At 37.1% G+C, this 15,885-nt stretch overlaps 1 protein-coding gene across 1 annotated transcript; it reads right to left on the reverse strand.

Moving 5' to 3' along the window:
* Positions 1–1,356: 1,356 nt before the first annotated feature.
* Positions 1,357–4,342, reverse strand: LOC145012027 (calcium-dependent protein kinase 8-like). The gene is made up of 9 exons (XM_078970790.1): positions 4,115–4,342; positions 3,408–4,015; positions 3,168–3,291; positions 2,940–3,083; positions 2,693–2,845; positions 2,396–2,511; positions 2,145–2,312; positions 1,835–2,065; positions 1,357–1,740 (listed from the first exon to the last, which is right to left on the reverse strand). Exons 2-9 carry the CDS (start codon positions 3,915–3,917, stop codon positions 1,585–1,587), a joined length of 1,602 nt encoding a protein of 533 aa, XP_078826916.1. The 5' UTR covers positions 3,918–4,015; positions 4,115–4,342; the 3' UTR covers positions 1,357–1,584.
* Between the last annotated feature and the right edge of the window lie 11,543 nt (positions 4,343–15,885).

The raw sequence follows: 15,885 nt of genomic DNA on the forward strand, positions 1-15,885 counted from the left end.
GCTCCTTCTGCTTCGGTCTTGTATAGGTATTGCTAATATTTTCTTTGGGCTGAGGACATGCCAACCCGTTCACATGGAGAAGGCAGCATTATTGTTTGACAATGGGTTGTGTGGGGCGATTGAGGACATTGTGGTTTGTGTTGGCCATTTCTTTGGCGACATACAGTGGTGAATTGCTTTCTTACCCATTAGGTTTGGTGGTTTTGGTTTATACTCAGCAATAGAGGCTACCTCATACGCTTTTGTTGCCTCAAGGGCCCAATATTGGGTATTGCAAGACGACATCTTATGGGATAGCGGCATATATGGTATGAATTCTGATTATGATTGTGCCTTGACTTATCTTCGTAACAAGCTTCTGGATATTGACCTTAGCAGTTTTACTACTAAAGACACCCCCCCTAAATCCCATAATATACTGGCAAGTGCCCTTTCCTAAAATTGTCCAAGATATGGAAGTACATCTCGACATGACACCTCGACAGAAAGTGGTTTTCCAGTGCTTACGTGCACCACATGCTCAAGATTTTCTCCTAGCTATCCCTATAGATGGGCTTGGCTAACATATGTCTCCTGTGGAGTATCGTACTATCCTCAAGTATCGACCCATGATTCCAATATTTCCAGCTGACGAGATATGTCCGGTGTGTCGCAAGGCATGTTTGGACTCTTATAGAGAGCATGTAGTTTACTATAAAGAACTCTCGGGGTTCAAATACATGCACGATATGATTAGGGATGTTTTGTTTGACATATTTAAGCGTGTCGGGGTTTCCGTCAAGAAAGAGACACCTGTGAATTTCTTGACTGACCCGACAGAATGGATGTTAACCCTTAGATCGGCTGGTGTTTTGATTTTTTAGTGGGTCGGAGGGAAACACGCATGTATGGACCTTATAGGGGTATCCCTTTTCGTGGGCTTGAGGGTTGAGGGTTTCATGATGGGACAGGTTGCTTAAAAAGCTGCTATAAACAAAGTCATCAAACATGAAAAATCATGCATGGAAAATCAACACGTGTTCATACCATTTGCATTTGATACGTTTGGTTTTATCGCACCGGATGTAATGGAGTTTCTTAATAGAGTACAACGGATCATACATAGTAATGTTATATCTCTAGATCTATGGATGTAATCTTCAAAAGAATTAGTTTTACAATACAAAAAAGCTTAACGGCAAAACTTGTTGCTCGTTTGTCATCTCATTTTTTGTACAATGATAATTAAACTAATAAAAAGTATTGATTTTTAGGGAAAAAAAATTCATGTATCAAATTTGATTTCGTGATGACTTAATAGCATAATCTATCTCATCAAGTTTCTCAGAACTTCAAAATGGATGGTGACACTACGCGTGTTGCAATAGGATATTATTACTTATTAGTACACATGATAACAACACATTTACACTCACAAACAAAACCCTCCAACCCAAAACAGTATCTCTATTACCATAAACAGAGACATCTCACCAAAATATTACAATTTAAGCGTACATTGTACAATCGACCCCCAAAAATAAAAATAAAAACAAATTTCATCCTATCAAGAAACCGATTCTTGATTTGCACCAAAAACCGTTTCTATGTTCCCTCGTTGTCTACATTCAACGAACCATCTTTGAATAATTTCAAGCTAAGATTATTGTATCTCTCTCTTGAATATTGTCTAGATGCTTTCCTCCAATCAGTTCCTGCTTTCATCATTGCTTCAAATTCCTCATAGCTAATTCGCCCATCCTAAAACCATAATCAATTTATCAAATTAAACAAATAAAACCACACAAAAATGTGTTGAACAAACAAAAATAAAAAAAATTAAACAAATACAAACCTTGTCTGTATCAACATCTAGAATAATTGCAGCAATTATATCCTCATTATCAGTTTCAATTTCATCAACTAAAGCTTCCCTAAGCTCTTCTTCCTCTATATAACCACTTTTGTTTTTATCAAAAAACTCAAAAGCCTCTTTCAGATGATCATCACTTCCCATTTTTCTTAAGTGAACAGAAATAGCAACAAACTCTCCATAGTTCAAGTACCCATCTCTATCAACATCACCCTGTACAAACATATTTAGTTACGATTTGTCTCTTATATATGAAGGGTATAATCGTCTTTTTCAAAACCACAGTACTTACGGCATCCATAAGCATTTGAAGATCTGAATCAGGAATCTGATGACCAAGCTTCTGCAAACCAACTTTTAACTCAACCATGGTTATCTTCCCTTGTTTGTTGGTGTCCATTAAATCAAATCCTTGTTTTATCCCCTCCACTTCTTCCGCAGATAAAAGCTCAGCAATTACCTAAATTCATGATTTACAAATTTCAGCACTTTGAAATAAAGTTTAAAAACAAAACCCTAAAAATTTTAATCTTTTTGTTATACCCTTAATGCCCTCTTCTTGAGCTTGTTCATGAATGAGAACTGCTTTAATCTTGCTTTAACAGTTTCACCTAAAGAAACGTTTGGAGCCTTCTTGGCATTTTGAATCCACGGATGATCTGTACATTTTTTTAAAGGGTTAAAGATGTAATTTTGAATCTTATGATCGATTAACTATTTTTAGTACACATAGGGTCCATAAACAAAACTTCTATGCCCTATTTATTATGAAGTGTCTAAAAAAGATTTAGTAACCATATTGATGGGAAAAAGAAGAATGAAACATGAGTAAAATGTTACCTAAAACTCCTTGAGCAGAAAGGCGTAAATTAGGGTCAGGATTAAGCATCTTTTTAACAAGATCTTTTGCATTATCAGATACCACAGGCCATGGATCCCTCTTGAAATTAACAACCGATTTAATAATCGCTTGTGCAACTCCTTGTTCAGTTTCTTCATTCAAAAAGATAAAATGTATTTTCAAAACTAACAAAAAAGGAAATAATTTTGTGAAGTGTGTTATGTGTATGAAGGAATTCAAACTCACCAGCCCAAAATGGTGGGACCCCACAAAGCAAAATGTATAGAATTACTCCAGCACTCCATACATCTATTTCGGGACCATAGTTACGTTTCAGGACCTCAGGAGCCATGTAATATGGGCTTCCTACTATTTCATTGAATCTTTCACCTTTTTAAAGATTAAAAACATCTTCATTTAGTGAAAATGGTGAAGAAAAGATGTACAAAAAGTATGATTGTTGATAGTTTTTACCTGGTTTGAAGATCACCGAAAGCCCAAAATCAATCACCTTTAATGCTGCTGTTTCTTTCTTGTTTGCGTACAGAAAGTTTTCAGGTTTTAGATCACGATGCATGACGCCATGTTTGTGGCACATCTGTAGTAAGAACAAAAAAAAACACATTTGATTCGTAAAAACTTTCTTCAAGAAGTGGATATCAAATATGTTTGTGTTATAAACATACAGGAAAATAGAGATGGATAAATGTTGACCTGAATCACTTCAACAATGGTGCGAATGACACCTGCAGCAGCCCTTTCTGTGTAATGGCCCCTAGCAACAATCCGATCAAACAATTCCCCACCTTCACATAACTCCATAACTAAATGAACGGCATTATCATCTTCATAAGTGCCCTTCAAGCTTACAATATTCTGATGTGGTGGCATATGCTTCATAATCTCAACTTCCCTCCTTACATCTTCAATATCAATCCTCGTTCTTAGTTTCTTTTTTGAAATCGATTTACAGGCCAAGACTTCACCTGTAGATTTATCTGTACACATGTATGTAATCCCAAACTCTCCTCTACCCATCTCCTTACCAAGAACATACGTTTGCTCAATTTCATGTCCGGTAGGGTTTTCAAGTACATATGATTTGTATCCAGTAGGACGTGATGTATTGGGGCCATCGTAATCTAACGAAAATGGGTTTGGTTTGTTTTTCCCCTTTTTATTCTCGTAATCAGTGGTGGAGGGTGTAGCACAACAATTACCCATATAATCGGAGCTTGAGGATCTAATCTATATCTTGACCTTAATTGTTCCGATTTCGGAGTAATAGTATAAAGCTTCAAGATTCAAAGATCTTTACATAACTGGGTATCAGAAATTAGAAGGAACAAAGAGTCAAGAACAGCCCAATTACTGTTATTTATAGCATAAACAGTGAAACGGGTCAAGGATGGAGGGCCTACCTGGAAACAAATCAGATCTTGTACTTGTGCTTTGATTAGCAGCCTGATATGGGTTTTCGAGGGTAAAAAGCAGATGACAAAATTGGCAAAAGGATAGGAACCTGAAGAATGCTCCCAGAATTATCGGGAGGTGTGGGTAGTGATTTGTCGACAGGATAGGGTTGAAGAAGAGGGATTTTTCAGGGTATTAGCAGCTCGCTCATTATTGAGGAATTGGTCAACGCCTTCTATCAGCTTTTATTTAACGTAAAACTGTCGCAACTTGCTGTAGTGTTGTTTACCTAAACCCTTATTGGTGTAATATTTTATGAGAAAGTGACAAAATAGCCTAAATTGCTTAAAACTTTTTAATTAATATATAGCCAAAACTTAGACATCGTCGACAATGTAACCACTTATTTAGCAAAAAGGGCATAGTAAAAAGATGTGGCTAGTGTGAAATGTTTCAAATGATTTGGTTCTATATTGCAACCAAAGTTTACGCGGTATGTTTTTGTGAAAATTGACTATATTTGAGATAGAGAGCGAATGTTTGTGGATCATTTATGTGTATTTGAAAACTACATTAACCAAAAAAAACATTATAGATGATGTTATCTTGGGTCTAAACCGAACACTCACTTGAACGAAATTCAAGGCAACATGGACCAAACCGAAAATCGAATAATAATTTGGTTTGGTTTGGTTTGAAAATCCAGAAAATCAAATATTGAGGTTAAAAATGAAATGGTTTAAATCATTTTTGGTCATTTATTTTTTGGGTTTATGTCCATTTGGTCACATAATTTTTTTTAAATTTAAAATGCCATCGAATTTTTGGCTTTTTGCTTATTTAGTTACCTAACTTTTGGTTTCATCACGTAACTTTTGGATTTATGCTCATTTAGTCACCTAACTTTTAAAATTGTGTTTATTTAGTCATTAAACTTTTAAAATAAAGTATAAAATGAGCACAATCTTAAAAGTTAGGTGATTAAATAAACATAATTTTAAAAGTTAGATAACTAAATAAGCACAGGTCCAAAAGTTAAGTGACCACACTCCCCACCAAAAGTTAAATAAGAATAAAGTCAAAAGTTCGGTAACCTTTTAAAACTTAAAATGGTTAAATAACCAAATGAACATAAAGTCAAAAGTTAAAGGACAAAAAATGACCTAAACTTAAAATTAAATCTAAAAGTTTAAATTTTCAAACATAAAATCAAAAGTTTCAAAAATATGAACATAAGACAGAAAAAATGAGTTAAAAAATTGAACTTTTGGGATTTTGGAATTAAGAATTCTTTGTTTTGTATATGTGAAATATGAAATATCAAATATGTTTTATTTTTTCTATTTAATTTTTTTTAATATAAAGAAATATAATATTTAATGGATAAAAAACTAATTAATTTAATTCGTTAATTCAATTTGGTTTGGCTCGAACTCTATTAGACCATAGCTTAAAGCCTCAAACCATTAACCAAATTCCAAATTCAGTTTGGTTTGAAACCAAACTTAAAATCGAATTTGAAATTTATTTTGTCAGAATTCGATTTTTGTTTGGTTTGGTTTTCAGTTTCTTTTATTCTAAACTAAATAATGTCTACCCTAGGGCACATAAACCATTTGGTAAATTGGAACTATTTCTATGTTTTTTTCTCAAACATGGACCAATTTGTCTATTTGAAAACAACAAGGACCAAAAAAATTGTACATGACGCTTCTCTTAGGAACACAACAACCATGTAGCAAGAAAAAAACTATAAAAACGGTCCATATGGTTTGCATATTTTTTGATTTGGTTTGAAAATAGGGCTGACTTGCAAAAAAGATTGTGATGTCCCAAATATACTAATAAACAATTTGCAAGTTCAAACCATCAAATTGATACAATATTTGTTCCAAAATCAATCATGGTAAAATGTATCTTAAACATCAAAGTAGAATGATAATAAATAGTATGGAAAAGTCATCAGGGATATGTGCAGTCAAGTCGGGTCCTTTCCTCTGGAGCTGGAAGTACCTAAAAGTATTTAAACCACAATATATTAAGTACAAAGTTTAGTGAGTTCTCCAAAATACCACATCATACATATCAGTGGGCCCAGTCCTAGGTATGTATTTCAACCCTATGTGAGTGTTATGATCTAACCATAGCCTTACATTCACTTCTAGACTACAACCCAATTGTAGCCTTTCTGTCATGATCCAATCATGGTCTTTCATACAAGTCACAAAGACAAACAAGCGATGTGATCTAACCACAATCCTTCATACAAGTGTTTTGATCTAACCACAGTCTTTCATACAAGTGTTGTGATCCAACTACAGTCTTTCATGCAAGAGTCACGGATACAATCTTGCAACCTACATAGTATAGTGAGAAAACACACCTTAATCTATAGACAAGACAATCACACACCCGAGTTGCTGATATGAAACTCTTCACGTTAAACATATACACAATAAAACCCTAATCAACAATTAAGGTAATAGCTAACACTCAAAGAGTCTTGATTCATAGTTAATCCTTCGTGGGGAAAAAGACAATTTTTCCCTCCCAATACTAAAACCCAACATAATTAACCAAAAGTCAAATTGGTCAAGTATTGAGGGCAAGTTTTGAAACTCTTCAAAACCTTTTGGTTCCAAAACTTGATGACAAGTTTTTTAACTCTTTAAAAAAAACTTTTGAGTTACATAACTTAATGAGTTTAATGTTTCATGAATGAGATTTTTCATATTTCATAACTTGATGACAAGTTATGAAACTCTTCAAGAAACATTTAGATCAAATTTAACTAATAAAATTATCATATAACTTTATCTTTTACTAATTTGACCTAATTCCACTCATATGACAAGATAATTTCAAATTCTACAAGTAATTAGTTTTTCACAAAATCAAGTAATTATCTTAAAATTTGACAATCATCATGTTATTGGTGGGGATAATCATTACCATATCAGTAAAATCGAATTGTATGAGCCAAAACATTTTTGTTGTAATGATCCTAATCCAAAACAAGACAAAAACTCGAAAAATCTGTCAATTGATGATCCAACTCGTCGAGCCAGGCTATAGGCTCATCGAGTTCATGGTCATATGAGTCAACTCGTTGAGTCCACTTAGGGGACTCGTCGAGTCCAGCAGCTAGACAACAAAAATCATAAATTTTCAACTTTGAAAATAATACAATTGCATCTATATAACAGAAAACACCCATGGCTTTGATACCACTATTGGGTTTTATGTACTATAACACTCTTATGGTGCACATACAACCCTAATGCTTTGGATCTAAGTTTTCTCTAGTTATACATGAAATAAACAATTTCCGAAGCCTGAAGCCTAACTAGCATACAAATTTGGTACATAAATCATAAAAACTAGTTAGAAGAATACCTCTTATTTGTAGCTTGTAGTTGTTGGCCTTTCAAGAGCTTAGCACCTCAAGTGTGATGCCTCAAATGGTTCAAAAAACATCATGAGGAAATGGAGGATAATTAGAAAGAGGTTATAAACCACCCAAAATCGGGTAGGTATCTACTTGGAACTCTTTGGGTGCCAATTTTGGAGCTAGGGGGTTACACTTATAGTGTGGAATTCCTAGAGTTTCAACTTGTAAACCCTAATCCACTTCCTTTGGGCCTTTAATCCAATAATCCATATGATAAGCCCTTTGGACTAAATCTTCATGGACTCCACAAAGATTTAGTCCACATAATCAACATGGATCATTAGCACAAACTATAAGTATCATTGATTTACTTAATCAGTCCCCTTAATTTAATTAATCTCTTTTGATCACTAAACTAATTCCAAATTAATTCTTGACCAATATTAATTAAATAATATGATTCCTCAATTAATATACTATACTTATAATATATTAATAAATCACAAATAACCTCTTTCTCAAATATCCATCCTATCAAATTGTTTTGATGAATGCAACCCAAATGGATCATGCTACTCACGGGTCAAGTACATATCAATTATAGTTATGGGCTTAGACACCTAATCCAACAAATCTAGCATGCAGTTCTCGTAAGCATATCATAACATAAACTTGTATGGCTAATTTGGGAGTACTTACTTGAGCTCGGTTGATTGCATGCACCACACCCATTTCTCTTTTCAATGTTCTTTTTCTCTTTTCAAAATTCATTTTATAAAAATGATTTTCTTTTGAAAATTTTCATACCAAGTCATCAATTTGAGTTCAGACACACCCGAAAGTGTGCCCAAATCCCTCAAACCAAGGCTCTGATACCAACTTGATACATCCCAAAAATACAGTCCAAAATTTTCGTTTTAATTTATAAATAAAACCATCGTAATCCAACATTATACAAAATCATAAGTCATGTATCTCAATATATCATAAAAATATGTCATATATATCAGAGTATAAACATCCCGGGCTAAACAAATGGTGTGTGCACTGCAATCATCCCGAGCTCTTCCCCCTTGCTACCGGAAGTACCTAAAACCAAAACTGAAAACTGTAAGCACGAAGCTTAGTGATTCTCTCCAAACTATCACATACCATACATATAATCATGCTACTAGGAGATACGGGCCCCGCCCATACTCAAGGAAATAGAGGCCCCACCCAGTCTATATTAACTAGGAGATACGGGCCCCGCCAACACTCTGCTGATTATGAGATACGGGCCTCACCCACACTCAGCTAACTACGAAATACGGTCCCCGCCCACACTCGGCTAACGATGTGATACGAGTCCCGCCCACACTCGGCTAACTATAAGATACGGTCCCCGCCCACACTCAGCTACTTAACAAACTTACAAGTATTACATAGACAAACAAGTATAGCAAAATCTATCAAACAGTCCTATATACATACTCAAATAATGCTATGAGATATGGGCCCCACTCACACTCAATTAATAATGAGATACAGGTCTCGCCCACACTCTATGAGATACGGTCCCCACCCACACTCAATTAACTAGTAGAAACGGGCCCCGCCCATACTCCGCTGACTATGAGATACGTGCCTCGCCCACACTTACATTCCTAACAACACATACAGGTATCACACAGACAACAAGTATAACAATCCAACAATCTGGTTGATATCTATACTCAGGTAATAATGAGATACGAGCCCCACCCACACTTCGTGTTCCTATCAAGGACATACAAACTACACGGGCCAACATTGGTGCCTTCAACCTGTTCAAACCAGGAGGAAACTCACCTCGCACTACTGAAGTGTAACATAAACGTTAATAACCTTGTATAATTATCGTGTTTTGTAAGCTTGTTAGCTTAAAAATGAATATTATTAAATATTATATGATTTTTATCGTTGATCTCTAACAAGATAGTTTTATGAGATTTGAAGTAAAACTATGTTTAAAATCATTCGGAAAGCATTGGAAGTGATGGGAATTCTTATGAGATTTCGATCAAAAAGTTAACTATCAAAATTAACAAAAATATAACATTTAAGTTGGAAATAAGTAAAACTAATGTTATTGAAAGTTGTAAATTATCTCGTTAGAAAATTTTAGGCAAAAACCTCACCGAAATCTGAGTTATAACGAAGAAATTATGACTTATCAAAGTTTCGCGACAGAACCGACACGGCGCCATATGACGTACAAAGTGAGTTTACAATAAACTACTTTTTAGCTTTAGTGATCTAAATGAAAGTCATAGTATTCGTTAAACCGAGAACTTTCATAAAAAGAACGTCCAAATCTGACTTCGTATGAGGAAGTTATGATTTTTCTAAGATTCGGTATAGTAATGTACAACTCGAAATTCGAATTATAGATCGAGCAATTTTTAGCTGACACAACCGAAATGAGAATCGAAGTTCTCGTCAATAGTAGTTGAACGGTAAAAAGACAGACAAAAATGGACGTCGTGTGAAGAAGTGATGAATTTTTAACGAACTTTTCCTGTCCCGACCTGTTAAAAATATAATATTAAAAATAAAGTCAAAATTAGCAAACAGAGTCTAAATAAAAGTTGTAGATTATAATCTCACTTACGCGTGGATATAAAGAACGTAAAAAACGGAGCCCGTGTGCAAAAGATATGAATTTTTGAAGTTTCAGACACAAACTTCTAGGAGGTCGTACGCCCAACGTACTCGAATTACGCCCCACGTACTCGAACTAGGTCCGAAATCAGCCATGTCGCCTCTTTCTTCGGACGAAGGACACCTATCTCGCAATATTGACACGTCGATGACATGTCCGCTCCTACTCCCAGCATACGAGAGTACGCTCAGCATAGAGCATCATAAGGCAGTACTCCCCGCGTACGTGAAGATTACATCCTGCGTAATGCAAGGCTTCGACCACTATAAATAAAGAGTGAGACCTCTTGATTTTTGTTTACAAAAGTTTACACTTTTACACCCTAAACTCTTTCTCAAGCTATCCTAACACCACCACCCCCCCCCCCCCCCCGGAAGCTTAGGGAACCACCCTAACACCCGAAGTAAGTCCTAAAGCACCGAAGACCCCGATAAAAAGAATATTTTCAGTTGAAACTCTACCCACGCAAAGCCCCATTTTCAACAAAAACTCATTTCTAGAAACGAAGTGTTGTCCAGATTATCTATTTTCCACTTGTCATTTTATTGTATTTTTCATTTTATTAAATTAAAATTTGTCATTTAATGTGTAAGGTAACATATATGTAAAATATTTATTAGAAAAAGTTTATATATGTAATGTATTCAATACATTAAAGTCTTATTAATTTTAACAATTCAATTTTTTTTTTCATTTTTCTTATAAATTCAAACTTTTCAAATTATTAAAATTGTATATTTTTTTTTTTAATTAAACTCATGTAATACATGGGTCTCACACCTAGTCTAACATAAATCGAGATTGAAATCGTTGCAACCAGACACAATGTTCATGCTTGGTGACGCGCGTGTGCAAAATGGGCATAGGTACAGGGCCATTTTTGTAAGGGGCCCAATTTTTCTATACTATATTCATATCACTAGATCAGGTGATTGATAGATGAGTCCAAGGCCAATTAACGAGGATGTACAGAACGTGAGAATAGTGAGAACACAACACTGAAGCCTAAAGCGATTGTCATTATTGATTGTCGATAAATCGACTTGTGGTCATTCAACGAGCGCAACCAATGAGGATTAGTGTTACTCTCTGTTAATTGGTTACTAATCAGATAACCCATATGCACACATATATCTTCTTTTTTGCTCTCTCTCTCTCTCTTTCTCTCTCTCTCTCTATCTCTATCTCTCTTGCAAAAACATAAGGCAAACACTAAACATTCTCTAAAAATACAAGTTGTTTTTAGCGATTTTAAAGAGTCTTTTCGGTCAATTAACACATAATTGACTTCTTCCTGATAGACTGTAGGTAGGGGTGACAACTCTTGACCCGACTCCTAACCCGACATTGACCGAACCGGTAAATAGATGGTTTTGGGTTGAGATTTTTGACCCAGTAACTCGTATGTGTGTGTGTGTGATGTGAATATAAATTGTAAATGAAACAAGAAACAGATTAAATGATGAAATGTGATGAATGAGTGAAAGGAGAATGAACTTGTATTGATAATTCAATCCGAAGATTGCCCAGGGAATGATCCCTCTCTCACTGAAACAAATCTTCAGGAGCCAATACAATCATAACAAAAAACATGACCTCATACTTTCTTATTCTCTCTCTATACATTCTCCTCTCTACATAACTAACTAATGATAGTCTTTCCCCTTTTTACCCCTGGTCCCTTTCTAGAATACACCAATAACGGTTTAGGTGTGACATTTACTGTGGTCCCCTCTTCTCTATTTGTATCATTACTCCCTTCTTCAGAATGAGTCTTGTCCTCAAGACTCAACCCTGGAAACTATCCCTGAATCACGATAGCATCTTCCCATGTAGCTTCTTATTTCCCTTGTCCATCCCACTGAATCAGCCATTGCTCAAACTCCTCTTGTTGATCTTTGATTAGCCGGGTAGCCAAAACCCGTTTAGGTACTAAAATCTCATCTTGATTCAATTCCAATTCCGGAGGGAAGACAGAATCTGCTGGAGTTTGCACTGCTTTCTTGAGGAGAGACACGTGAAAAACAGGATGTATTTTTGAAGTCGGGGGTAACTGCAATTTGTACGCAACTGGACCCACTCTCTCAATGACCTGGAACGGACCAAAAAACTTGGCTGCCAATTTGTGATGAATACGACGAGAAACCGACATTTGTCGATACGGTTTTAACGTCACATACACCCATTCTCCTACAGCGAAATGGACCTCTCTTCTTTTCTTATCCGCAGCAGTTTTCATCAACGCATGAGCATGGGACAAGTGAGAACGCAATTGCTTCAATGCCTCATCACGATCTTGTAATTCAATCGCAACTGCTGGTACATGGACTTCACCAGGCACAAATTGCACCACCGACGGTGGTTTACGACCATAGACCACTTCAAAAGGAGAAACACCCGTTGACCCATGAAACGTAGTGTTATACCAAAACTCCGCCCACGGAATCCACGAAGCCCATGAACGAGGTTGATCGACAGCAAAACAACGTAAATACGCCTCCAAACAACGATTGATCACTTCAGTTTGCCCATCCGATTCCGGATGATAAGCTGAACTCATGTTCAATTGAGTTCCCTGTGATCAAAAAATCTCTTTCCAAAAATTACTTAGAAATAAGGGGTCTCGGTCACTTACAATGGATTTAGGAATGCCATGATGACGAATAACTTCACGCACAAACAACTCGGCCACTGATTTTGCGGAAAACGGATGTTTTAACAACAAAAAATGACTGTACTTCGATAGCCGATCGACCACCACCAGAATCGTATCACTGCCTTTGGATTTCGGAAGACCCGTGATGAAATCTATAGAGAGATCCTCCCAAATAGCAGCTGGAATGTTCAAAGGTTGTAACAGACCCCCAGGCAATAGCGAACTAACTTTACAACGCTGAAACACATCACATGCTCGCACAAACGCCTTTACACACCCAATCATACCGGGCCAATATAAATTGTTAGCCAAACGGCGATATGTACGGTAATACCCAGAATTCCCTCCCAAAGCGGACGTATGAAACTCTTGTAACAGTGCTGGAATAAATTTAGAAGCCCGAGAAATAACCAATCTGTTCTTATAATAAAGAATTCCTTGTTTAACTGTGTACCCCACCGGATGAGGTGAATTATGCTCACATGCCACAATGAGTTTTTGTATTTCCGGATCAAGTTGTGCTTCTTGCACTAACTGTGCCCCTTGTACCCAAATGGGAGACGATATCCCTTGACTGAATTCGCCTTCCTCTTCGCGACGTGACAACGCATCGGCATCTCTATTTTCCCTTCCTGGCTTATAACAAATATCGAAATTGAATCCCAAAAGTTTGGCCACCCAGTTTTGTTGATCCGGTGTAGTAATGCGCTGGTGGAGAAGAAATTTAAGACTTTTTTGGTCGGTATACACTATAAACTTTGTGCCCAATAGATACAAACGCCAATGCTGCACCGCCAAGACCAATGCCATAATCTCACGTTCATAAGCAGACTTAGAAAGATTCCTGTCACTTAGAGCTTTGCTAAAATAAGCAATAGGTCGATTGTGTTGCATAAGAACTGCACCAATTCCCCTTCCCGAAGCGTCACATTCAATGGCAAACGGAATCGAAAAATTAGGGAGAGCCAAAACAGGAGCAGAAACTAAAGCTTGTTTAAGTTGCTCAAATGCCTGCTGAGCCTCCTTGGTCCAACAAAAAGCATCTTTTTTGGTAAGGTCTGTTAATGGTCGAGCAATACTACCGTAATCTTTGACAAATTTACGGTAATACCCTGTGAGTCCAAGAAAACCTCGAAGAGCCTTGATATTCTTCGGAACCGGCCACCCAAGCACTGCCTCTACTTTACTTGGATCCATAGCAACTCCTGTACCATTAATGATGTAGCCCAAGTAATCCACAGCGGTTTGAGCAAAATGACATTTCTTTTGATTGGCTACAAACTGATGTTGTTGTAATATACGAAAAACCAACTCCAAATCAGCGAGACGAGCCTCCCACGTGGCACTGTATACCAGAATATCGTCAAAGAAAATTACTACCTTCTTCCGCAAGAGGGGTCTAAAAACATCATTCATAACGGCTTGGAATGTAGAAGGAGCATTCATCAACCCAAAAGGCATAACCAAGTATTCATAATGACCCTCATGTGTGCGAAATGCCGTTTTTTCAATGCTGTCCGGATGCATACGGATTTGGTTGTAGCCAGATTTCAAATCCAATTTAGAAAAAAATTGTGCACCCTGTAATTCATCAAGTAACTCTTCGACTACCGGAATAGGAAACTTATCGGGAATAGTGGCTTTGTTCAAAGCTCTGTAATCAACACACATTCGCCAAGATGCATCTTTCTTACGAACCAAGATCACCGGGCTAGAATAAGCACTCTTACTTGGACGAATCATTCCCAAGGACAACAATTCCTTCACTTGATTTTCGATCTCTGTTTTGTGTAAGTGGGGATAACGATACGGATGAACACAAATTGGGTCCTGATTTTGTATCAAATTGATACAATGATCATGTGTTCGGATAGGAGGTAAGCCCGTTGGGTTCTGAAAGATACCTTCAAATTTGGCTAATAATTGTTGAAGTGCCTGTTGATGATCCTGCTGAAGCAATGCAGTTAACTGATTCGATGCACCCAGTGTGGAAGGTATGTATGGCTGAGATAATTGACCTCCAGAACTCAACCAATGGTGTAACGGAGTGTGAGAACGTTGGCCAACAGGCAACCCATGAAGTGTGATTTCTTGATCGTCCCACTTGAATTTCATCCATGCATCTTTCCAATTGTGAGTCACTTCTCCCAAGGAATTCAACCAAGGCATACCCAAAATCATGTCTGTGGACCCCGTGTCTAGCACTAATGTCGTAATCAAAAAAACACATAACCCGATCGTGATGGAAAGATTAAGACAGCGTTCGGTAACATGAACAATGAAACCGTCACCCAACTTGATACGAATACCCGAAAAAATATCCGTAGAGAAATTTAAAGCGTCCACTAACTGTCTCGAAATGAAATTATGGGTGGCACCACTATCAACTAACAGAATCACGGGAATACCTGTTAGTGCCCCTTCGAATTTGAGAGTTTGGCCACCAAAGGGTAACTGAGAATCGCCGGCAAATTCTAGGGCAGAACACATTCCGTGAGTCATGATCTCCTGTTTTGGATGCTCCAGTGCAGACGAGTCCAGCAAAACGGAACTGGTCCTCGAGTGCAGTATCCTCTTCATCATCTCCTAAGAGTAAGACACGTAATTGACCCTCAACACACTTGTGGTTTGGTCCATATTGTAACCCACAACGAAAACAGAGCCCCTTCTTGCGGCATTCTTCCAATTCCGTGCGCGTGAGTGATCGAGTTCCCCGATCTCGATTTCCAGATTTGGTGATGTCTGAAGGAACAGATGGAACAGATTTTGGTGTAGCTGTCGATCGAGTGACCTCCATACGACTCGAAACAGATTTGGATCCCCATCTATTGAAACTGGGCTCTTTTGAGGCCGTTTGACCTACCATAGTATTGGGCTCAGAAAAAAACCCATTGGAAACCCCAAATCGGTTCAAATAACGGAAACGGGTCTGAGACACATTCCCCGACACCGGACGGATCAAATCCTCCACATCCTTAGCAACGTACATCGCTTCCATTGTTGTATGAGGTCGCTGCAAACAAACCCAACGACGGACATCATCCTGGAG

The sequence above is a fragment of the Lactuca saligna genome, chromosome 8, assembly GCF_052625555.1.
Source record: "Lactuca saligna cultivar CGN05327 chromosome 8, ASM5262555v1, whole genome shotgun sequence".
Classification (NCBI taxonomy): Eukaryota; Viridiplantae; Streptophyta; class Magnoliopsida; order Asterales; family Asteraceae; genus Lactuca; species Lactuca saligna.